The 23,549-nt window shown below is 41.3% G+C and overlaps 1 protein-coding gene across 1 annotated transcript in view; it reads right to left on the bottom strand.

Annotated features, from left to right (window-relative positions):
• b4galt5 (UDP-Gal:betaGlcNAc beta 1,4- galactosyltransferase, polypeptide 5) overlaps positions 1–23,549 on the bottom strand; it is a 30,612-nt gene that overhangs the window by 4,459 nt on the left and 2,604 nt on the right. The window contains exons 2-8 of the mRNA XM_084552833.1: positions 3,807–3,926; positions 3,462–3,575; positions 2,908–3,035; positions 1,753–1,869; positions 1,379–1,566; positions 1,176–1,298; positions 571–672 (exon numbers count right to left, since the gene is read on the bottom strand). Coding sequence (XP_084408959.1) covers positions 571–672; positions 1,176–1,298; positions 1,379–1,566; positions 1,753–1,869; positions 2,908–3,035; positions 3,462–3,575; positions 3,807–3,926 — 892 coding nt within the window. The remainder of the gene's footprint in view (positions 1–570; positions 673–1,175; positions 1,299–1,378; positions 1,567–1,752; positions 1,870–2,907; positions 3,036–3,461; positions 3,576–3,806; positions 3,927–23,549) is intronic.

The raw sequence follows: 23,549 nt of genomic DNA, 5'->3' as shown, positions 1-23,549 counted from the left end.
AAGGGGCAGAGAAAACACTGAACAAAGCACAACAATATTTTATGTTGGATAAATGAGAATGAGTGGCACTTTCATGACCACTGTGATGCTATGTAGAGGAACAAGTTGGATTGCTTTACTAGACTGCAACATTTGTGTGTGGTTTAGAAAGGAGGAACTCACACATTCATTTCAGGTGCATCTGAATGATTTAAATTATGATTGCAGCAGCTAAAATAAATCATGACTAATACATTTAGTATATATGGAAGATGTCACAATAGACTCTTTAAAGGTGTATTTTCTTCCTGTCATATACTCCCTCCAAGTTTTGTATTGAAAATGAAAGAAACATTTATTCCTTGGGGTGTTTTAAGTAACCTAAGAATGCAGCCCCAAAGCATACAAGCACATCACATGCAAAGTCTTTAAAAGAGTTGAAATTCTCTCAAAGTCACTGCTCTGGCTTTTCATGTGACTGGCTTACATCACATGAGCCTAAGCCTCGCTGCAATTATCAGCTTCCACTTTTAACCAAAGGGTGTGTGTTTGTTTTATGTGTGAATGAGCTGTGCCCACAGAGACACTAACCTTCCCAGGAACTGGACTTCTCCGCGATGGTGATGTGGAATTGACATGTAGCGTCCCTGCTCTCCGCGAGGTCTGCTTACTGTGTAATTGGCAAACCGCACCCTACACAAACACATTTAACGCTTTTTAAACCATAATGTACACAGTCAGGCATAACAAGAATTTGCTGTGATTGCAGTGATGACCCTCTTTGTCAGATTTCCATTGAAAGTGTAATAATGATCACTCTGCAGGCCATGCTCTCATTTTACACAATGTCAATAACACGGTACATTTACAAATGTAAGAGAAATATAATTGACAGTGGCGCCAAACAAAAGGGATTCTGATTAACAGGAGGAAACAAACACACATGTCAGTCAGTAAGAGTTGGCAGTGTATATAGAGCGCAGTGTGTGTCCAGCTGCCTGTGAGCTGTGTAGGTGGAGGAAATGCTGTGGGGCGAAAAAACACAAAAGCCGACTATGTGCCAACTGGCCTAACTCATCTGTTGAGTACGCCGAAAGTCAACAATACTGTCAGCCTCGTGCTGCAGCTCTGCCAGACAGGCCAATGTCTGTGTGTGTGTGTGTATGTGTGTGTGTGTCCGTATGTGTTCCCCTTACCTGTTCCAGAGGTCATCGTCTTCTCCTCCCCAGCCCCAGAAAGCGTTAGGAAATCCATTTATCTTTTTGAACTGCTTCACCGTGAGGCCACTGACACCACCAAAGAACTCATTATACGGAAGCCTTGGAGGGACAATTACGTATATTAGATTAGTTAGAATACATTTAGTGTATATTCCTGTGGAGACAGAACTGGGACTCACATGTAGGAGTATTTGTCGAGTTTCACTGCAAAGTGTCGGGGCATGTCTGTACAGCCGTAGTAGTTCCTGTCGTTCTCCATGAGGTGGTCCACGTCATGGAAGACCAAACAGTCCCAGTCCAGGTCTTTCATAGCCTCTTTGAAGCCCACGTTGAACAACATGGCTCTGTTAAATGGCTCTGTACCCCCCTAAAGAAAAAAGGAGATAGTTTGTAGGTTGCTATTATTTTATGCAATTTTAACACCACCACCTAATGTAAAACAGTGACAGTGTTTCCACCTGACACTGGGGATTCATTTCCAGAATTCACACTTGGCTTCTCACAAGCAACTCTATTAATCTCTGCAAATGACTGTGAATATGTGAGTGCATACCTGCTCTATGACATAAAAGGCAAACTGGAGTCTCTGCTTCTGCAGCACTGGCACCAGGTGTCTCAGGAGGATGGGCAAGTGTTCATGTCGGTTCCTGAATGGAACCAGGATTGCCACCTAGGGAAACAAAATGAAGGTGAGTGCAACAGTCATGAAATAAAACGCACATTCAAACGTATAAATAAAGCGACACAAAGTCACAGAGCAGTTTTGTGTGTGCAGCCTAGTAAATTGTTGGCCATGATTTGTCTGTAATATTTCTGCGAGTTGTGGTCTCTCAGCAGTAGGTACATGGGACAGTGTGGGAGATAAAAGAGTGGCAGATAAAACTGGTAAAATCTCATTTCCACAATGAGATCTGACAGTCATCAATCACAGAAGCACCGAGGCGCTAAATGTCTTAGAGGTCTTTATTTTCCCCCGTGGAGCGGGAGGTATGACAGCGGCCTTTTTTAAGTTTCCTTTGAAGCATAACAAAAATCAGTGACACGGAAAGGAACAAAAAACAAGAGAAAGGAAAACGAGTGTCTAAAAGAGAGTAATAGATGAGAAAGCGACTGCTGGCTAATGAGAGAAAGAGAGAGAAAATGGCTGTCACAACATACACAGTCTCTTGTGGTACATGAATGTGAGACAGACACACAGACAGACAGACAGACAGGCAGACAGATGGCCGGCAAGATTGCTCTGCTGGACTAATAAAAAAAGAGCCACAAATAAAAACAGAACACATGCTTTGCTTGCCTCTTCTGCTTTATGTGTACTCCAAAGTGACCTAACAGTTGAGTCAACACCGCTTTAACTGGTTACTGTAGTGCTCTTGTATTTGAATGCATAATATTTAGCTAGGTGTATTTAATTAACTGAAAGAGTGTGAATGTGTATTTTTAGGCAAAGGCTATTATTGCAGGTTGGGAAACACAAACCACAAACCACCACCACCGACAGCTTATATTGAGAATCACAAACGTGTGACAAATTAAGCATAAAACCAAATAAGTGGGATACAACAGTTTCTTTGAACTGGACTCTATGGGAGGGACGATCCATATCATAACACTACCCTAACCTCTTGTGGCCTATTAAGACGGATTGTGTATTTATCACTGGTGTGTCTGTATATGTGTGCTTTTCAATGACCTAAATGTCACTTACCTTCCAGCGAGGTAAACAGTCTTTGGGCTTCCAGTAGCCTCCTGAGGCCAAGCTAGTCTCTCCCTCCAGCAGAGACCTTTCCACATCCTCCAGAGAAACCTCGCTCATGTTCACGTCCAACCTGCCCTCTGTGTGTGGGGACGAAAAGGAGGGGGAGAAAGAACAGTCAAAGGTTGTACGATTGAGAAAAGGCTACGAAAATGAAGAAGTGGGTGAGAGAGTAATGACATTAATATCAAGAAGATAGATGGCAAAGAGAGGAATGACAGAAATAAGATGAAAGGAATGCAATGAGGCAAGTGTTAAAAAGAGAGGGAGCTGCGCAATCTGGGACATAAATTGCTAGGCTGTGCTAAAACAACATAAATGCATGCATCATCAATCAAAGCTGCAATAAAACATGTGCTCTGAACCGTTTCGCTACTCATTACTAGAACAAATACGTACAGGAGTGAAATGAAAATTGGAAACGAGAGATGTTTTCTCATTCGGTGCCTAATATACTGATTACAGAATCATTAGTCAAGCAACTTTAATCTGGACAGTGTACTCACTCATGGAGGGCAGCTTCTCAGGGCAAACCTGCGAGGGGAGGTAGGTGAAGCCCTCAGGGAGGAATGTGGTGGGAGGAGCATCGCTCTCACTGAAGTTGAAATCATATGTATAATCTGAAAGCACACATACATGTATCAGCACGGCCGGAAACAGGAACTTAATGCTCTCATTATCTTGTCTTTTTTATACTGATATCTTTTCACTGGTAGCTAAACTATACACTCTATAAACACGCACATGACTCACTAACAAGACTTAGATGGACTAAGCTCATTTGTCCTCTTAGTGAACAAGAGTTGGGGCTGAATTCATACACCCTTGCATATCAGTGTGTATGTTTTTACCTGTGCCATTGACGCTGTAGGCCCCTCTCACCACTTGCTCTAGGACCTGTGCACCAATGTTCTTCACGTTCTCTCTGATCTGGATCCCTCTCGCTTGGACCATAAACACATACTCATTCACTGTGGACAGAGGAGAGAAGAAAATAACATTATGCCATGCTGAAATATGCCGCTGGCAGCTATTTCCAAAAAAAAATACACAAAAACAAAAAGAAGTCCTGAGTAACTGTGAACCTCACTGAGAAACAATACAGAGCAATACCCATGTTTAAGAAAGCAGATTATTGTGTGGGCACACTTTTCCACCTGATCTGGCACAAACTGACTATCTGCATTAATGAGGGGGATTTCCCGACCACACATCCAGGGGCTTTCTGTCTAAAGAAGCCAGCCACAGGAATGTTAATCTATGCTGATGGGAGAGGAAGAGGGTGAACTTAAACTTGTTTAATAAGAAACAGACTGAGATAATGAGAAATAAGTGATTGGCTAATGTATTCTGCGCACGATGACTGCAAATTTTTGCCATATTATGTTTTATTTGTACTTATTAACTACTGCATTGTTAACAGTGGCTCAGTCATGTCTGTCTCTGGAAGCACTGGGACATAGTAGATACTGAAAGAGGAAGACTCGCACAACAAGACAGCAGTGAAAGTTTCAGTGAATACACGTGTCTAAAAAAACATTAACCATTTGTCACATAAAAACGTGCCCTGCCGTACAATACATCTCAAACAATAACTACAACCTATTAGAATGTAGGAAAATGCATCACAACTGTGTTTTTTTGTAGAAGTTATATATTGGGAACTCCAACAGAGAAGCTTAGAGCAAGTTCCGTGCAGTGTGGGTTGACCTAAATAACACCACAACAGAGGTTAAGCTGCCAAAGAGGAGCAGTACAGTGGAACAAAGAGGGAGGGTGTGTGGTCTAACTTTGACTCACCCAAAAGGCCATTGCACACCACAAACACCTGCATTTACAAACTGAGCTGCAGCAGAATGTGCATGCACAGTAAAATGGTAGGTTTATGATCTACTACAACAGTGACTCACACGAGTTGCTAATGGCAAATAACATCAATGGCAAGAACACAACTTCAGGAATAACTTCCTGGTACACTGACTACTACTCCAATTTCAGTTCCAACACAATGCTGCCACGGTGATGGATCTCTGGCCCTGTGAATCTGTATCCAACTGCACAATCACCCACCATTAATCCAATCAGCGTTTATCTTAAAGCAATCCCAATATGATCCACACCCTTGTGCAGAAGTGTATGTGTGTAATGATGGTGTGCCCGTATGTAATACTGCTGAGCTAGAAATCCATGGGATGTGATTTGTCATTAGTAATTGTATTACAGTTTCCATCACATTCATCTTATTTTATACAAACTGCCAGGCTTGCAGGACTAGAGACCAGTGGCTTAGTGGTAACTGAAATCAATGTTCTCATTTTACCTCTGCAACACGCAAATGCATTTCTACAGTGCAGCAGGAACAAAGCTGCAATAGATAATAATGATAAATAGGGAAATAACAGCACAGAACAGATCCTGTTCACTCATACAGTAACGCATCCAGTACAGGATCAACACAAATGTGCACACATGCATGCATGCATGCAGCCTCACACACTCACTGATGTCCTTCTGAGGGGCCATATGATGGAAAATGCTCAGAGGCTTCTGGAGTGTGACCTAGAACAGGCACCAACATTTTTTGACATGTCTCATTTCTCATGCCTGCCAAGCGTATGGACATATATTATAGATGTAGTTCCCTACTCTGACAAATCAAAGGTACATACTGTACATTTATGTATAGTACCAGTTAAATGTATGCACAGCAAAGCAATCTCACTTGGCTATTCTTTGAAATACATTTTTTTTTCCACAAAAAAATGCACTTTTAATGGTTAAGTTGGCTGGAAATACTAAAGTCATCGAGCACAGAGATGGAAAATGTCAACACTTCATCTACTGTATACAAAGCAGTGGGCACGCAATTCCTCTCCCACCAAACATGTACTATGGATGAAGGGTAATGCTGAGGTATTCAAGGCTACAAACTGTGACAAACGCAATGGGACACAAGAGACCTGGAGTTTAGAGGAAACGAGCACGGTAGGATACAAAACAGAGGCCCATTAGCGCTGGACATGAATAAAGGGGAGGCCTGCACGAAAAACACATTAATGCGTCATTGCATGCGTTCACCACTACATATTAGCACGTAAACAGGAAGAGCCCTCCCTCCCCAACCAAACTCCACCTCATCCTATCATAAACCCCCCATCGCAACCCCTCTTGACAGGAGACCTTGAATGACCTTGCTTTCTACCGCTCTCACAGAACATGCCGCCTGCCCGTCGAGCTCAGCCCACTTCTCCTCGTCCCCTTCTACACATTACTCCCCTCCTTCCCCTTATCTGCCCTTCCCTATATCTTCCTCATCATCTCACTGTTCTGTTGTCTCTGTGTAATGTGGTTTGTATCACTTTCTGTCAAGTCCGATTGTTCCTGTCATTTAAGTGAATAATCTCAAAGATGGACAGCGGGCTTATGGGGACTATTCCAGTGACAGACTCTGCACCATATTGTAATGCAACAGAGGTTAATCGAAAAATAAAAAGCCAACAAACAAGCAAAAAAAGGAAACACACACAATCTCCCCCACCCGCTTTTCCTCTGAAAGGCAATTAACTCCACATTGATAGCTCAGCAGTGGGAGGTGATCGGTCCCGTTCTGCTAGGTCCCTGATAAGAGCTGAAAGGCAGTTTTTTTTTTTTTTTTTCTCTCTCTCCCAGCAGAAATGGTTTCTGTATGCACACACCATACAACCAACACTCATAGCTTTCAGGGCTTAAACTGTCACTCTCAGAAAGGGTCACTTTAATGCAGTTGCGTATCAGTGACACCCACAGACCCCTACAATCACAAGGATAGCCGGGAAGTAGGACACTAAGGGCTCAAATTTATCATATCTCAGTGAATGCTGAATGTATTTTATGTTAATGTAGATGTCAGGTGAATTAATTGCGCTACTAGTAGTGTAATGCATTAAACTGCGTACACATGACTACACAGGTCCATTTCAGTTATTGGAAGGTAAACAGGCCATTACTCTAAGCATTAACACTAAACCTCTTACAATTACATGGAACAACCACTGTAATTTGAACGCATTCATCTATTGAGAATGTATGACGTTTTTTTAAACACATAAAATACAGCATATGTGTTCTTTTTGAACAAGGGTCAAGCAAGTTATTAGTACTTTTGACCCTTTCTAAGTGATGCAGTTAAATCCAGGATCACAACTCACCAGCAGCAGCCCCTCCATCGGTTCACAATCGCAAACATCATGGACAAACCTATAATCTATACATTTTTCTTGTTTATCAATTGGTAACTGTAGTAATTAAATTTCCAAAAAGAACCACGGGCACGTTTTATTCCAACAAAGCAAATGAATCTCAGTCATGTCTCTAATCTCAGCCAGAAAGTGTTTTTCTTTTGTTTCCTTGCAGAGACATGACGATTACTGATGCCTCTGCACAGTTAGGATTCCAGTGGCACAACAGACAAGCTATACCAGTTGGTATGTCACTGACACACAAGCAAAGATAGCAAAACCCGTATCCTGTTTTTTTGGCGCAGTCAATTGCATACTCAAAACCACTTTTTCTCTTTTACACACTCACAGACATGCAACCATGTGACTGTGACTCATTTCAGTCAGACACAGACAGAGGTTCATGCGAGTAGTTTTGAGTCACACAAAACCGATGCAAAGCCATGCCTTCCTCGGAAATGTCTTTCCTTCAAAGTCTTTGTTCCTGGGTATTCTCACAAAAGATACGGTTCTGTTTATATCCACACTTCTGTTAATGGACTGAACCGATGCTGTGAACATTGCAAGTGGTGTGCAATATCAGGAAGTCTACACAGCTCTGGCATCTAAAACTTTTTATCTTGCTGATGGGAGCAACAGTTTTGGTCATTGTTGGCATTCATGTTGTCATGGGTAACTTCAGGTTATGTAAGCACCAATGTATGACACGTTCCAAAGAGGCCATTGTATGCCCACTTTGAGAGACTTTAAAGACACTCGTTCTACGCAGGTATCACTGTGAATACAATTGTGGCCACAGAGCATGACTCAATGATGGAAATAGTTTCACTGATCTCATGAATAGAATAGAACAGAATGTCTTTATTTGTCATTGTGGTACAACGAAATTAAGGCGGCCAGAGGTCCCCTTTTAGGTGCAGTAAAAAATAAAAATAACAAATACAAATCCAAAAAGTCTCCTACGGGGTTCACTTTGTAAATGAATGTGGAGTAATAGTTACCTAAATGCTAATAAAGAAAAATCTAATTCACCTTGTGGTATTTGACCAAAAAAATACAAATCCAACTTACACATATATGTATTACACGTACACATATGCAACATAAACCAAATGCACCTTTTTAAACTTGAAATTAGCGAAGGTTTCTTATTTGTTTCTTTTCAGTTATTAAAACTGCTATGGTATTAGTAGGAGCAGTAGTACGGTAATAGCGTCTTTAAGGTTTGTCTTATCTTTCTGTTTACCATTTTATATCCCCAGTTGGCTGATGGAAACATCATGCTCATGCATTTATGGATAGGCCTATTATTACACTCAAGAATTGATTTGGCCTTTAAGTCCTGAACATACACCTTAGCTCACCACAGGAAGGCAGGAAAACAGAGGTTAGAAGCCAGAGAGAGTTTTTCGCATTAGTGGTACTAACACTGATCAACAAGAGCTTGGGACATTTTGTTAGTAACGAGAAAAGCCATTAGTGCAAATTAAAATGTAATATTACTCAGTGAATCAGCTTCCTGAAACACACCAGCATGAGCACAAGCAGTTTCAGCTGATAGTAAGTAGTTCAGTGCTAGTTATAGTCACATGACACGCGGTCATAAGTGGATCATGAGACTCACTCCAAACCCAAAGCTCCATCTCACACATGAGCACATACACATACACACACACACACACACACACACAAACACACACACATAGTTTCACATCACATTTGAACGGCTTGAAAATGTGTGCAGGCCTACAATGACAGGAAAACCATCATGACAGCGTTGACCAGAACCATCGTCATCGTTCCCCAGAGCTCCATTTCTCGAATGGACGGGAAGGCATAAACATGCAGCCTGGCTGACAGACAAGACACAGACAAAGCAAGGGTCCATGACAGTTAAAGAAAAGACAGAAAAGAGAAGATTCTCTGAGCAGATGTCTTTTTGAGAAGCTGAGTACTCCTCATTTACTGTAACAGAAATGACGTCGGCACTTATTACAGTCCCTGGCAGGAGGCCCACTTCCTGAAAGCATCCAAACCACTTGCACTTCCATTCCCTCTTCACTGCTTCCCACTTCGTATTGGGCAGACACTTTCATTCATTCAATCATTGTAATCTATCTCCCCAATGCTGCACTTCTTTGATTTCTCTTCCCCACGGTGCACGGATGTAAAATGTCTGCCTGTGAAGACCCTCTGTGTAAAATATGAAGATTGGTTTTAAAACACCATTAATGACAACATGAGGTTTGTGGTAGTGTTCACTTTCTTCTGCACTCATCCACTTCATGGCGTCTCTGGAGTCACCATGTGCTGACCAAAACAGTAAATCAGCAGCTGAACTGACCCAGAGAAATATATTTACTTCTCTAAACATTTCACTCTGTGAGCTGTTACTCATTAACAACTATTTGTCTGGCCTCCACCCACAAACTACATCAAACTATGCCAAACGTTCACATAATCGCATATGTAGATCCACAAACATGCAAAGCCAAAACCATTTTGACTGGATATGTTCTGATATGTTCTACTTTTTCCTATTTTCTCCATATGCAAAGGTAAGGCTTTATATACTAAAAATGTTTACTTAATATAAGCTCATATTCAACCATTCCTCTGTCAAACAAAGCAAGAGCCTGCAGAAGGAAGGCTGAGGAGACTTATGTGGGTGTATGTATGAAAAACCCTGAGCAGTGTTACTACAAAATGACAGCACTTGGGGAAAACCCAGTTTTAATTCACTGCTGCTGAATGTTCACTGGTGGGAAGTTCTCACCACCATTATACTTGACTTATTTTGGCTCTGCGCAGAGCAACCTCCGTTTCAAGCACAAGTGTTTTCACAACTATCCAGTGTATTATTCACAAACTCTGCCTCCACATGGAAATTACAGAGTCTCTTTTGAACTTCCCCATTTAATCAGTGACAGTAAGTGACTGATTCATTTCCGGATAGAGAAACCGGTATTGCTATCTTGACCTAAATATGTAACTTTTCTCTTGTTGCTATAAAAGAATGCTGATCACTTCTACTGATAAGTCATGGATAACAAAGATAAATACTGAGGAGTAGGTCTGATGACATACAATAAAAATATATTGTTACGTACTTTGTAGCGTCACTGGAAAATATGTGTAATGGAAAATGTATAGGAGGACATAAAAAAAGGCCTCTCCCATATGCTACAGCACTCTCAGACACGGTATCACATGCCAGCAGGGACCACATGTGAGTTCATTATTGGTCTTGCACTAGTCACTCGGCCCTTCCATCTGCTCTGCTGTATCAAATGCGTGTGTGTGTGTGTGTGTGTGTGTGCGTGCGTGCCCATATCAGCCTGTCTGTGTGTATGTGTGACCCTCCCCTGAGTCACTATGTCTGCTCAGCCACTACATGGCAAAGAAACACAGGGACCAGACACAGTGACGAGAATTACATAAATGACACAGTGGTGCCAGGACCCCTTGCCACTGCGCTGCAAGCAAATAGTGGAAAACAGAACTGAGGGAAGGAAAGTGAGAGATGAAGGGAGGAAGACAGACAAATTGTGTATATGTGTATGAATGAGCTCGGGAGAGACACTTCCTTTTCATAGTACACACACACATTTTTTTTTTTTTACTGCAGCATGATGTTCTTCCTGGATAGATATGTAAATGCGGGTTACTTTCTGTCAATGTTGACGTATATATGGCTATGGTATATTCTAGTTTATAACTGGTTTAACTTTTTTTGTATTGTGGGTTTTGTGACTTCATGCAATGTGAAAATAAGCACTTCAAGACTGAGAAAGCGTGGGAAAGCAATGTTCCCTTTGTACAAAGTTTAAAAACTAGCTCTAAAGCTTTCAGAAATCATACGTCAATTTGAATGAGGTGCTTTCTGGGTGTTGCGTTCATCTATAAATGCATCTGTTGGACTGTTGCAGCTCTTGTCTTTTTAAGAAGGTAGCAGCTAATTGATATTCTTATAATAACAGTGAGACAGTGTGAGTGGGGTTGCTCAAAGTGATGAACTGGTTTCAGCTCATTGTTTATCTGATTGGCTCGCATGTGTAACAGTTTTGTCCGGAGTCACTCCTCTCATGGTAGGTGCTCTGTTGATAAAAGGCACATTTCCATTAGGAGATGGTGGAGAACAAAAATAGAGATAAAAGAACAAGGAGTATTGGACTTATGTCATGTGGACAGAAACACGACTCTAAGTGAATGTTGAGGTTGCTCAGTAATGTCTGGGTGCATGAATAAGCAAAGGAATGTGTCTTAGGAGCAAACAAACAAAAAAAAAAACTACAGCTCATAGTTTTTAGGTTTATTTCTGCAAGCTCCTCACCTGTCAAAGGAGTGCATAAAAAAAAACTAATTTAAATCTTCAGCATTCAAATTTTACTGAGTAGACGGATATGGATGCATGCAGGAACACTGATGTTCCTGTTAGCGTATAAATGATATAACTTGGGAGCGTTGAGGGGTTTTCCAGTGACTCCTGGATCCTGTAGTAAGCTTGCCTGAAAGTGATGGTGATAGCCCTAACCTTGTGATGTCCTGCCCTCCCCGCCTGTCCACTGCCACTCTTCATATAAATTTGATTGCATTCACTTAAAGTAGTGCACTTTGTAGAGCAGCTCCTGCCAAATACAACTACACTGCAAGTCATTAAATCAACTCAGATTCTTGTCTCTCCACATCTTCACCTCTCTTTCGCTTTCTCTTTCTGAAGAGTTCATCTGGCAGACCATGATTGTGTTATCCTTTGGGGCCTCATCATTTCATAATGTCTAATCGCAAAACTTAGTGTTTCTTACCTAACATTTACACGTATATGTTTGTTGAAACCCTTTCACATCCCTAGCTGTAAAATGTACACAGTATTGCACAGGTCTTACAAGACTTAAAGCGAGACCACAGTAATGAAGGTGGGACAGGGGCAGGGAGTATTGGTTCATTCTTCCAGTAGCCTGCCGCTCCTTTCTTCCCATTTCCTACTGCTGATTTGGCGGCTGTCCAGAACATTCTTGTGTTATTGGAGTGGATCAGTGTACAAGGTGTGCAGAGGGCATACACAGGCAGGTACACATACATGCACGCAGACCCCCACCTCCCCCCTCCCTTCTCCACACACACCCACCCCCACGCCCCAACACACACGTGCCTACATTCTCCTGCTTGCTCTATTTTCCATCGTCCCCCACCCCCAGCAGAAAGATGAGGTCTCGTCACAGCTGGAGGTTACTCCTGTTGACTGAACAAATGGGCCAGAGCTGACAGCTAGTACACCACACTGTAGTGGAGCAAAATACAGTGGAGCAAGAGACACCACATATGTCCTTCCCTACAGATTTCCACATGTAACCTATTGCATTACAAAGCTTCTGTAATTTATGTTGCACATAGCCCATGGGTTTGAAAACAATCTCAAAACTCACTATTGTATAATTTGGCAGACCACAATATTGCTAATAAAATCTATGCTATAGGGATATAGTAACTAGCGTGGGCGAAACCATGTATGCCTTCACTGTATTACGGTGCATGTATGACATATTTGTACGTATTCATTTGAAAAAATGTAGAATTTACTGGCTGCAATGTTTTGCTTTAATGCACTGCGGGTTATGTAAGCAACATAAAATGGTAGTAAATTGAATAATGAACTGTCAAATTAATCTACAAACCAATTAATTTCCGTCAACATGAATTCAGGTCACCGATTCTGTTGATACTCCGCTGAAGCATAGTTTACAAGAGAGACTGGTCTCTGGTCTCTGTTGAAACTGAATTTGCTGCACGTACAAGGACAGAGGTGAAGCAAGGCTTTGATGCATCACATTTGACATTAACTAGCTGCTCTTAACATGCAGTTAAGGTACACTTGGAGTAGGAAGAAGGTCTTTGCTAGAGTGTAAACTGTAGACATTTGTTATCCAAGCATTTTTACATCTTGCACGAGCTCTACCTGCCTGTTACTTTAGTGGTCATGCCTAAGAATAAAGTAAAACTGATGGTAATTAGCACTCATTGTATCTGCAGTATTATCATACAGAACAATGGTTGTAAATCAGCTTTGGTCACACCCATGCTTTGTTAATCAACTAAGCTACTCTCCTGGGGTTTTATTAGAGCAACCCTCTAATGAAGCTCCTGCGTAGGTTCTCTGTGTGCTGATTGTTTTGTATTTCCTGCCAGGGCCAACTTAAGGTGCTGCTTTGGATACGTGAGAATCTAAACGTTTTAGAAGGCAGTACTGTGATATCCTTTTTGCCAATTGACCTTTGGCTAAGCCCCGCCCCCCTTAGTTACCGTTGCTACGTCCGACATTCTCTTCTGGGCTGTGGTTTTCTGGTTATCTATAAGGCTCTGGTATCAATATCAAGGAGCAACACTGTTCATGCAAAGCTGGGTACGTCTCTATTCACTTCTATAATCGTTATTACGAAGCAAACGGACTAACGTTACGCACGTATAACGTTGTATTTCTTCAGCGTGTGCTAGCGTATCAACAACTATGCAACTTAAGCTGTAACGGTGATGTTTTGGTTAGCTCCACAGGGTTTTGCGCGCACATCATTGGGCTTATCCATACCCTGGATGCTGGATATATACCGACAGTATAGCCTGCCGAGACCGAAAATATGAGACGCCTGCATTAAAGTCAATGGAGCGCTGTGGAAAAAGTGTCGGACCCCTGTGGGAGCTCTCTTGGCTGTGATTGGTCAATCTACATTCTAGGGCGGGGCTTAGCCAAAGGTCAATTAGGTTGTGTTCACAAAGACTAAAGCAGCAGATCAAATTATCTGGACTGAGGATGATGCTGCAACACTTAGGGTGTACTAGCTGTACGAACTGCTAGCTGAAAGGTATTTCTATATTTTGCCACTGGGAGGAAACATTTAGTATATCGTTTAAAGAGTTTTTTTTTCTAGGTCTGCTAAGATGGCAGTAATGAAAAAGTCATCATCCATTTAATCAGTCTGATTTAGATGACATACAGTATAACGGCCTTGAAGAGACCTCTTGCATTTTCAGAGAGATGGGGGCACAGAATTCTCAAAATACTTTCAAAACTTCAGCTGTAGATAAGTGAGATAGCAAAACATTTTTTAAAAACAAAGTTTGAGGCTTTTCAGTAGAAAATTCCCAACACTCGCCAACAAGAGGGAATTTCTTGTTGAAACAGTAATCCTGGAAGACCGCCGGTTCATTTTCACACATTAGCTTTAACTGAAATTTAGAACGTGTTTTTGACTGGAAAAAGGGACTGAGAATTATGTTCCTCGTTACAATATTGAAATCACATTCAGAGTGGCTCTCTTCATCACCATCAGTACGGGTGGTAGCAGCACTAACTTCTTGTACGATCATATGATGAGGTGACGCCTGTTTCAAGACAGACCTGAAAAATGTGACACATCCTTTACTTTATTATGTACACTGTCTGGCCAAAAAAAAAGGCGCCACCAAACAAAAAAGGTCACATACTCCAATATTTCCTTGGACCGCCTTAAGCTGTGAATACAGCACACATTCTCTGTGGTTTGATAAGCTTCTGCAACGTTAAAAGATTTATTTCCATCCATTGCTACATTACTTTTTCACCAAGATCTTGTATTGATGATGGGAGAGTCTAAACACTGCACAAAGCCTTCTCCAGCACATCCCAAAGATTCTCAGTGGGGTTAAGGTCTGGACTCTCTGGTGGCCAATCCATTAGTGAAAATGATGTCTCATGCTCCCTGAACCACTCTTTCACAATCTGAGCCCCATGAATCCTGGCATTGTCATCTTGGAATATAACCGTGCCATCAGGGAAGAAAAAATCCATTGATGGAATAACCTGGTCATTCAGTATATTCAGGTAGCTGACCTCATTCTTTGGACACATAATGTTGCTGAACCTAGACCTGAGCAACTGCAGCAACCCCAGATCATAGCACTGCCCCCACAGGCTTGTACAGTAGCCACTAGGCATGATGGGTGCATCACTTCATCTGCCTCTCTTCTTACCCTGATGCCCCCATCACTCTGGAACAGGGTAAATCTGGACTCATCAGACCACATGACCTTCTTCCATTGCTCCAGAGTCCAATCTTTATGCTCTCTGGCAAACTGAAGCTTTTTTTTTCTGGTCAGCCTCACTGATTAGTGGTTTTCTTAAGGCTACACAGCTGTTCAGTCCCAATCCCTTGAGTTCCCTTCTCATTGTACGTACACTATTAAACATAGCCCTGAGTTGTACTGTTGTTTTGCTTCCATTTGATTTCACCAAACGTTTAAGTGATTGCCGGTCACGATAAATCAGGATTTTTTTCCGACCACATTTCTTCCTCAAAGATAATGGTTGCCCGCTGTCCTTCCATTTTTTAATAAGGCGCTGGACAGTTCTTAACCCAATTTTAGTAGTTTCTACAATCTCTTTCTCTGCTTGATGCATGCCAATGATTTGACCTTTCTCAAACAGACTCACATCTTTCCCACGACCACTTAATATGTCTTTCGACATGGTTATATAAGAAATGAGAAGCTACTCTTTGCATCAATTGGGGTTAAATAACTTGTTGCCAGCTGAAAGACAATCACCCATGCAGTAATTATCCAATAGGAGGCTCGTACCGTAGCAAATCCAGGTGACGACTTTTTTTTTGGCCAGGCAGTGTATTACTAAATTTGATGTTTATCCCAGGTCTGACAGGGAAATAACAGCAGATAAAATGCATATTACTTTATTCCAGCAACACTTGATCTTTCAGTATTTCAAGTGCAGTCAATTGCATTCCTTTTACAGGTCACAATCAACATTAAAACATAAAAGCAGGTTCAGAAAGACACAACAGGAAGAGTGCTATATAGTGTTGCTTTCGTCAACGAAAACTATGACTAAATATTGTCGTCAACGAACCTTTATCACGTGACTAAAACGAGACGAGACGTAACGTAAATGCTGGTCATGCGACGATGACTATAATTAAATGTATAATGCAATATTGTTGACGAATAAAAACGAGACTAAATGTGGTTTACAAAATAAAAACTATGCTAAAATGTCTCTCCATTTTCGTTGACCAAAACGAGACGAGACGAAATGTTACAACGTCATTTTGTCTTGTTTAGTCGCGTTATTATTATTATTTTGTAGTTTTTCTGTTTCCTGTGTCCAGAGAGCCCGTTTCTCTCGCAGGCGACGTCACTTCCTCAAGCTCCACTCGCGGCATTATTTAGAAGATGCTCTGCTCCAGTGAGTCTGCGACTCTGCGTGAGTACTGAGTAGCGTGACAGAGAAAGGGAACGATGGCGGGCCAGCCGGGGGTCTTTGGTAGAAGAAGAAGAGAAGACATTTGGAAAAACTTTAAATACACCGAAGTGGAAAATAAAACCGAATGTCTTGTGGTGAAAGATAGGGAGAAGTGCGGCAAATAGTAAATAAATAGTAAAATAAATATGTTGTAAATTCAAATCAGCGTCTTCCGTGTCTGGAATGGATGTATTCTTGAGTCTATAAGGTAACAATAATATAATAAGAACCTTGTTTGAAATAGGTTTGGCTAAAAGAAAATTCTGGTTTTGTCTATACTACAAGGTAGGCTACTTATACTGTATTGACTGGGTTAAATAGAATTGCATTACTAAAAAGAGACTAAAATACAATTTTCATTGACTAAAACTAGACTAAATGTCATCAGTTTTCGTTGACTAAGACTAGACTAAATGTCATCAGTTTTCGTTGACTAAGACTAGACGAAAATGTCATCAGTTTTCGTCGACTAAAACTAGACGAAAATAGTCATGGATAATTCTGACTAAAATAAGACTAAAATGCTCAGACTTTTAGTTGACTGAAACTTGACTAGACTAAAAAGAGTATGAACATGACTAAAACTAATAAAAACTAAAATGACAGCTTGACACAAAGACTAGACTAAAACTAAAATTAAAACAGGCCGCCAAAAACAACACTAGTGCTATATTATATGTACACACAACTCTGCTGTGCTGCGGCAACTGTATGATTTTAATATTTTCTAATGTTTTAGAACAAAAACACTTAGGTCAGTGTAGTAAGGTGATTCATTTAGAGGAGTTCAGCAGGAAAATAAATAATTTTTCCACATCTCTAGTAATTACAGTACTGCTCTGGACATGGAGGTAATTCATGAAAATGTTTCAAGGCCTTACATGGGCAGTTCACAAGTCATTTTGCTACTAAGAAACACATCCTTATTTAAGGGGGATCAAAAAGGGCTTTAGAGGGAATATATTTTAAGCAAATGACGGTAGATGTCTGTATGGAAAACAACAGGTCTACTGTGCCTGCTCAGAAGTAACATTTAGCCAGAGTATACTTGCCTTCAGTAAACACTTATTGTGGGCAAAGTTTAAAGCCAGTGTCCTCACAATAATGATCAACTACCATCAGCAGTACTCCACCCAGCATCAACAATGTGCGTGTTTGGATTATGCCTCACCAGCAACATTTCTGCTGTACACTGGGTCATCACAAGTTACAGTCTGACTGGCCTCAACCACATGACCAAAGTTACCACGGTAACTGTCTCACTAACAAAGGGAGGCTCGGACCAGGTCAACAAAGGCTGGGATTCTCCTCAGGATGATTAGGTTACATAAATGATTAGTGCCTAAACACAAGACCCTCAGCCAGCCACCAAAATGACTCACAGCTCTCCATCTAAGCACTGGTGCACTTCCACCCCCTCACCTCTACAACACCCAGCTCCACCATCTGTCTGTGGTCAAATATCCAGGCGACAGGGGGTGGATAGGGGTCATCTTACATACAACAGTTCAAGACATGAGAGTAAGACTGCTATATGTGTAGGGATCACCTAGGGATCAGGTGTGCTAGTTATGTCTCTATATATTTATGCCAAACTTAGCATACGGTATCTAAAGCAGGAACAGAAAGAGGGAAACTGGACGTATACATGGTACACATAAATATTTGAGGAAATGCTTTGAAATCTGTGTGAAACTACAAGAGGGTGTTTGAAACATACCCAAGGAAAGCTAGGAAAATGCACAACAATAAATGCTGTACTTGTCAACTCAGGTTTCAAGAATTAAAACTGGCATGCAACAAGAAGTACATTTTTGCTAGGACAGTTTAATAATTTATAAAACCAAGACTGCTGCACTTGGCGTATATCCATGCCTGAGAGAGTTATCACTTCAGTAGAGTTGAGAATTCATGGAGTAACATGCCTGTGTGTTACTATTTACTCAAGTCTTTACGCACACATATATATACAGTATATATAAGAGTGGCTATGTCATTAAAGGGATAGACCAAAATAACAAATGGTTAAAAATGTGTATCAACAAACAAAGCCAAATCTAACACCAAGCAGACATAGTCACACAGGGTGTATCTCCGAGGAAGCCCAACAACTATACTCCAACTAATATGTTGCCTGGTAATGACATAAACCTCATGAGCTTTATTGTGTTACATGAAAAGACAAAAATGTCTTGTAATAACATAAGGAGGAGTGCTGTAGATTTTACAGCGTCACTATCAAAACAGTTATGTAATTCATGCCCTTTTTAGCATGTGCTCCTGCATATTCTAGTAAACCATATTTGGAGTGCACTGCAGAGGTGTGTTTGTGTGTGAGACGGGGCACATTGGGTAGGGTACCTTCAATGGAAGGTTTGGAGTGGATTGCTCGTGGTTCTGAATGCCTCACAAGGTGCAATGAACTCCCACTCTATTGATGTTTAACTAAATTCCTTTGTGAATCGAGTATGTAGAGTCACATGTCCTAGGCCTGTGCACATGAATTTACAACACAGGGACATAAAAGACTATGCCAACAGACAGATTTACACAAGTAAAAAAGGGCAAGACGGAAGTAGCAATAACAATGTTTATTTAGATAATGAAATAAGCGATGTTTGGCCCTATTGGTGGCAGAAAGCAGGGGGAATCTAGGTTTACTATCTTAAGTGTACATATGACCCGGAGAAAAAGACATGCCTCTGTCCCATATGACTGTAAAGACTGTATCCCTGGGGAAAGGTTGTCACGGAGATCATCATGGGAACAAGGATGGCATGTTTCTTTGGTTGCTGTGACAATAAAAAGGAGTCGGTCCTGGATGGGAACACGTCTTCAGGGAACCATGGCAACTGCAGCGAAAATGTCAAATGCCAGTTCTTAAGTGCTCAAGCCAGAGGAATTTCAGTGGCTGCACTGCTGGCTATCAGACTTCCCGTTTCATTTGATTTCAGAGAGCTTTTATTCATTATTAAAAAAAATCAGTGAAGTTCAATTTTTTAAACGGTGGAAGAACATTACAAAAATTAAAGCTGCATAATTAATCTCTATGAAACATATTTGTCTATTCACAATGGAATCTATCTGAGGCAGCTTGGCACAAAGTTAATATTTCACTGTGGCTATCCCTAGCCTCTGGAAATTAGCCCAAGGAGGCAGGCTGGATTGAGCTTAATGGATGGATCAATTAAGCAGAAGTAGGAGGGTGAGAGGAGGGGTGAGGGGAGTACTACACTGGGCCTTTAGGACCAGAGATAGATGGCTTTAAGGGTGCCAGAGAAGCGCAGGCATTAACGCAAATGGCCATCTGTGAAGAAGGAGTCTGCAAACTAAGCATAAATGTATTACCATAGGCACCTACGTTCTACAGATGCATGTCTACTTACTTGTACGTTAACACAAACACACTCACTAACCACTGCAGTGCACAGGCATCACTATTACCACAACAAATGGGTCTGTGTTGAGGTCTTGCCAGCATTGAGCTGTACGGTGACCACCGACAATGCTATAAAAGTGGATGCCTATAAACGTATAAAGAGCACCAACTTTACAACACTTAAGTGAGGCAGTTTAACTACAGCTAGTAGTGATTTGGAATTCAAGTCGTACTAGTGGTGTAAAAAGTGTAGATCAGCTGTATTCCATTAATCAAGCAGTGCACATTTAAGCAGCCCATCTATCATGCTGAACAAAAGCTCAATGTGCGGTAAGTTAAACAACAACTCTGCTTCCTCAACAAAAGTTAACAATTTACCCCCATTAAGCCGGTCAGAGTAACAGGAGATTGTCCAAGCAATGTTGTCACAAACACGTGCTAATCTGGTTAAGGCTGGCTTCATGTGGAGTGTTTCACTTCACTCTAAACACCAATCGGAACGGTATCAACCATAATTTGTCTGATCTTTAAAGCCTTCTTCCCACTATAGTGCCTCCCAACGTTAAACATCATTGTTTACCCAAATAAGGATTCAAATATTCCCGAGGCAAGGCGCTCTCTCGTTAGGTTGAAAAGCTGACTTTGCAGGAAGTGGCTGTACAAATATACACACAAGTACAAGTACAAATGAATGCAGCGCCATATGCGCACTCGTAAAAAGTAGCGCGCAATACAGAAAAATGGAAAAACTGCTCTGGAAAAACTGTTTTTTTCACAAAAACAGTCAGGGGGAAAAGCGCCACGACAGCATAGAACTGGCCTCTGAGATCTGTGTCATTAAAGCCATGATGGGGCACAAGGCCAAGCACAAATCAAAAACATGGACCTTCTCCTGGTCTCCACAGAGTAATCCCTTGAGACAGAGTGGGAAGAGTGAGAGAGATTTCAACATTCAATTGTCATACTATAATATACTAAAACTTTTAAAATAGGACAAGGCATTGCAGGTGAACTCACACCGTGATAGTATTACTCGTGTTTACCCATAATAATGACTAACAGTAAGGTACAGGCAGATGCTACAATTGGAAATATATTAACTATATTTCTGTTTTTATAGTTTTATGGACAGGTATTGATTGAGTGCATCGTTTAAACGTTGAGCTATAAACCGTTAAAAGGCTGAACTGTCGGGAAGCAGAACTGGTTTAAAGCAGAAATGTCGCCACCAAATGAAACTCACAGCTCCTCCCCATTATTGCAAGAGATATATATGTATACAATACACAGAAAATAGAGTGACTCTGCTAATCTATATCGAGATAGTCTGCAAACAACTGTGTGTACCATACCCAATTTATAACACTAATTTATATTATAACTTCTTAGAGCAAGAAAGGGACCGTGTGAAAAATGTGGAAAAACAATGTTGTTACAGCAGTTATTTTACGTAATTTGCACCGGGCTTATCAGTCTATATGCACAGAGGAAGTAATATTCTCATGGGTGTGGTAATAAGGGCCAAACAAAATTGCACCGGGCAACAGAGGGTATGTGGTTTATTACTTTTTCCCAGTATATTAGCTGCTGAGAAAGCAAACCTGCCCTAAGACATGACACCCGCAGATCTGCGATTATTTCTTGCCTTGCTCCCGAGACATGTGCTTGCAGTCTCCTCCGTCACGATAGTTGTTAGAAAGCTGGTAAGAAAAGACGAGCGGTTAAGGTGCCACAAGATATTGCCAAAGACAAACTAATAATTACTAAGCATGTAAAAACAAAGTCTATGCTCATGTTGTCATGTCTGTGGCAACTCTGTCTAAGTATTTCCAGGCCTCACCTTTGTACTGATTGACAAACTATGGACAGTTCCCTAACGCCTCTCTTGAACTCTAACGTATGTGGCATTGCTTCACTTGCTGTGATGCAACAGTCCACACCTTTATGAATCAGATACATATTTAAATACACAGCGCAGACAGATACACCCACGCACAGCCATTTCGTCAGGAGAACTAACCTGCTCTCTAGAGACAAAGGGAAGCACCTGGCTTCTTTTCTTCCTTGCTCTCCCCGGATGTGGAGGTGTGTGTGTGTGTATATCTGCGTTTAAACCTATAAATAGAGGCTGTGTCTTCCCTGGCGCCCGCTCCGGTGGGATCCTCTCATGTTTTAATTAAATAAACTCCTGCAACCGGGCCCAGCTGTGCCCTGCATCCCCAGCCAGCATCAGTCAGCATCCATGCTCAGAGGCAACATGGAGGCCGGGGTGTCAGTGCATGTGCGTACATGGAGACGGAGAAACCGAGCGAGAGACAGAGGTAGATGGTGAAAAAGAGAGAGAGAGAGAGGGAGAGAGATACGGACTAAGTAGTGAAATTGGGGCAATCTGCACTGAAGCCACCTGGGTATCATAGGAAGCCCTGTTCAGGTGTTCTGGGTGGGTTCCCCAATGTGCAAACCAGCAGAAGGAACGGAGCTCAGCTCATCTCTTTCATCCTCTGCATTTCTCCCTCCTCCTCGTGCTCTTTTACATTTATATTTTCCTCACTCTGAATGATTCTGTTAATTCTTTGCAGTGTCTTCCATATTATCAGCACATTAAAAATGAAATTGGGCATATGGTGGTCTAATGGTGCAGGATCTTGTTATTGACTTATCACACTGTACACTGAGAATAAGAGCAAAGCCAGAATGATCTTTCTAGACTTTTTCTATATTTCTATTTTACTATTTTGACAATAAGTCACATGATGATGTCCACTGCACAGTGCGGTGAAATGTGAAGAATACACTGGCACCTCAGAAGCCCGCTCTGACCCTTGTCACCCCCTGCTCTTGAAGGGCAATTTGGTCATCGTTTCTTATTGGCAATGGCTCAGGCTATAATCTGGAGAATGTCCAAGCAGCATGCTGCAGTTTGTTAGATAAAACCTGACGGTAGCTTATAAATGGAGTCAAACCAACAACTTCAAATGCTTTAAAGAATAAACAACGGAAAACAACAACAGTGTGTCTCATGTTTCAGTCATCCTTCAAACCTCTGTGTGTCACGTACTGATTTGGATTTTTTACACTCGCAATGAGATGCATCTCTGACCACAGGATCTGAAACCTCAGCTAATGTCCATGAATCAATAGCATTACCAGTGAGTAAACCACACCGCCTTATGACAAAAAATATATAAATAAATTTGATCTATTTCTTTCAAGGACCCTCCCAAAACACCATTTCCCAATTCAGGCCTGCCACTAGAGCTCTGCCAGACACTGCAAGTGTAAAAGACTAAACTGCAGCTTTTAGTAACAGCAGTAAAAGCTGCCTTGTTCCTGGTTACCATCTATAATTAATTGTCTGGTGCTGCTGGTCCTTGTTCTGTTTCTAAACTAACCCCTAGTTAGCCACGTGGCCATTACATCCCTACAAAAGTCAACACTCTGCAGGATGGATATGTCCAAATGCAGCTCTCTCTGTTCTCTCTCTCAGTTACCAGACAACATTAATACCTAAGATAGAAAAATAACGAATAACTGAATTAACGATTTCCTTGTTTATTTGTTCCACATTTAGAGGAATCATTGCTCTCGGTTACTAAGACCTACACAGCCTATTCCTGTCAGTAATGTGTCCTCCATATGAGAATTGATTCAACTATTGATTAAGTTGTCCACAGCTGGTAAAAAGCGTGAATGGATCAATACCCTTTTT

This window comes from Chelon labrosus (genome assembly GCF_963514085.1).
Source record: "Chelon labrosus genome assembly, chromosome: 10".
Taxonomy (NCBI): Eukaryota; Metazoa; Chordata; class Actinopteri; order Mugiliformes; family Mugilidae; genus Chelon; species Chelon labrosus.
Note: the sequence above shows the minus strand (reverse complement) of the source record. Positions and strands in the feature narration are given on the sequence as shown.